We start from the raw sequence: 2839 nt of genomic DNA, 5'->3' as shown, positions 1-2839 counted from the left end.
AAGGGTTTAGCAACGTATTAGCATACAAGATCAGCACACTGCTGTTTCCATGAATGTTGATAGTGGATCCAAGCAAAATGAAGTCCTAGACAACTTCAATCCAAACAAATAACATGTATCACAATGTTATTTATTGTTCCAGTGGTGAGGATTTTTCTTTTCTTTACATTGAAATACAACCCATACTGAAGGCTGTGGTCTTTGATGTTCATTAGTAAATATTTTAAGTCCTCTTCCCTTTCAGCAAGCGAGGTTGTATCATCTACATATCATAGGTTTTTAATGAGTCTGAATCCAATCCTGATTCTTCTTCATATAACCCAGTTCCTCAGATTACTGATTGAATAAGTAACAAGGAAAGCTCCAAAAAAGTAAATCAAGAAAACAATATCATTTACAATTTGCCCCCAAAAGGATAAAATACCCAAGAGTAAATCTAACCAGAGATGTAAAAGACTTATGTAAGGAAAGCTACAAAGCACTACTGCAAAAAAAAAGAAGAAGAAGAAGAAGAAGAAATAGAGAGAGAGAAAGACCTACATAAATGGAAAAACATACCAGGCTCATGGATTAGAAGACTTAATACTGTGAAAATGTCAATAGTATATAAAGCAATCTATAGATATAATGTAATTCTGATCCAAATCCCAACAACATTTTTTAATAAAATAAAAAACTCATTTCCAACTAAAGCATTATTGAAGAAGAACAACAAGGTAGGGGTGCCTCACACTTCCCAGTCTTCCCAATCTCAGATGTTACTATACAGCCATGATCATCTAAACAGGCTGCTGTTGATACAATGTTAGGCACTTAGAGCAATGGAACAGAATTAAGAACCCCAAAGTCAATCCATTCAGCTATGGACAGCTGATCTTTGATAAAGGGATAAGGACCATTCAATAGGGAAAAGATAGTCTCTTTAACAAATGGTGCTGGTAAAACTGGATGTCGTTTCCAAAAACATACCTCACACCATATGTATAAACTAACTCAAAATGGATCAGGGCGTGGTTGCAGGAGAGACCGCAGCGGGGAAAATGGCGGACGGGAAGGTGGGAGAGATAAAACCCGAGAATCCACAACGAGCTGGAGCCTCCGGAGTAATGGAGGTGAAAGTTCCAGTCGCAACGCGGAGAAGCAATCAGCTGAAGAAGAAGCTGAAGACTTCCCAACAAAGCCTACAAAGATCTCCAAGTTTGGATTTGCCATAGGTAGTCAGATGACAAAGAAAGCATCAGCCATATCCATCAAACTTGGATCAAGTAAGCCTAAAGAAACAGTTCCAACTCTTGCTCCAAAAACCCTTTCAGTAGCAGCAGCTTTTAATGAAGATGAAGATAGTGAACCAGAGGAAATGCCTCCAGAAGCGAAAATGAGGATGAAAAATATTGGAAGGGATACACCAACATCAGCAGGACCAAACTCCTTCAACAAAGGAAAGCATGGGTTTTCTGATAACCAGAAGCTATGGGAGCGAAATATAAAATCTCATCTTGGAAATGTTCATGACCAAGACAATTAAATGATGTGTTTTATGATTTGGGGTGTGGAGTGGGTGTAAAGTTAAATGGAACAGTTTCCTTTTTTTAAAGAATGGCGTAAGACTATCTTTGGAGTTGCTTTTTTTTCTTTCTTTCTTTCTTTTCTTTCTTAAAGATGGAGTGGTACACTAATAAATGAGAGTTTGAAATTTTTAAAAAAATGGATCAAAGATCTAAATGTTAAACCTTAAACTATAAGGTTCCTGGAAGATAACAAATGGACAAATCTAGGGTTCCTAATTTATGTTATAAATACATAATCAAAGATAAATACAAATGCAAAAACAGTAGTTAATAAACTAGATACTTGGAATCATCTCAAAATTAAATATTTATGCTCATCAAAAAAGTACCAAAAGAGTACAAAAAAACTGGGGGGAAAGTTTGGCAATAACATATTTGGTAAGAATCTAATCTATAAAATATATAGAACACTTCAATACTTCAACAACACGAAAATAAGCACTCCAATCAAAGAATGGGCACAAGATATGAGCAGACACTTCACTAACAAAGACATTCCGGTGACTCACAACACATTAAGAGTCTCACAATTATTTACCACTTTGTTGCTATTATATGGCATTGAATCAGTTCCAACTCATATTGACTCTATATAAGGTTTCTGAGAACAACTGGTGGATTTGAACATCTGACCTTGCAGTTAGCAGTCCAATGCTTATCCTATGGTGCCCCACCAGAACTCTACCACTACAGAGATGCAAATCAAAACTATAATGAGATACAATCTCACACCTGCAAAAATGGCACTGGTTTATAAGTAAATAAATAAAACAAATGCTGGTAAGAATGGAACTCATCCTCTGCTAGTAGGATAGAAGTAAAAGGATAATGGTATTGTGCTTCCTCAAAAAAAGCTAGAAATAGGAGGTGTGGCACTGCGGGCTAATGCACTGGACTGCAAGGTCTGTTTGAACTGCAAGGTCCATGGCTCAAGCTCACCAGTCAGTCCTCAGAAACCCTGTACAGGGTCTCTAGGAGTCAGAACCAACATGACAGCACTTCACAACAACAAGATCTGCCAATCCCATTGTTGTCGTCAGGTGCCATCGAGTCGGAACCGACTCATAGAGACCCCATGCACAGCAGAACGAAACAATGCTCGATCCTGGGCCAACCTCACCACCACTGCCACCCCCGAGTCCATCAATAATGCCACCTGGCTGATCCATCTCGTTGGGGGTCTTCCTCTTTTTCTCTGACCCTACACCTTACCCAGCATGACATCCTTCTCCAACGATTGTTTCCTCCGGACAATATGTCCAAAGTAGGAG

The 2839-nt window shown here is 38.4% G+C and overlaps 1 protein-coding gene across 1 annotated transcript; it reads left to right on the top strand.

Moving 5' to 3' along the window:
• Positions 1-979: 979 nt before the first annotated feature.
• Positions 980-1525, top strand: LOC102829010 (PEST proteolytic signal-containing nuclear protein-like). Its single transcript, XM_006874412.1, has one exon. It carries the CDS (start codon positions 980-982, stop codon positions 1523-1525), a length of 546 nt encoding a protein of 181 aa, XP_006874474.1.
• Positions 1526-2839: the final 1314 nt, after the last annotated feature.

This window comes from Chrysochloris asiatica, unplaced genomic scaffold (assembly GCF_000296735.1).
Source record: "Chrysochloris asiatica unplaced genomic scaffold, ChrAsi1.0 scaffold00275, whole genome shotgun sequence".
NCBI classification, from domain to species: domain Eukaryota; kingdom Metazoa; phylum Chordata; class Mammalia; order Afrosoricida; family Chrysochloridae; genus Chrysochloris; species Chrysochloris asiatica.
Note: the sequence above shows the minus strand (reverse complement) of the source record. Positions and strands in the feature narration are given on the sequence as shown.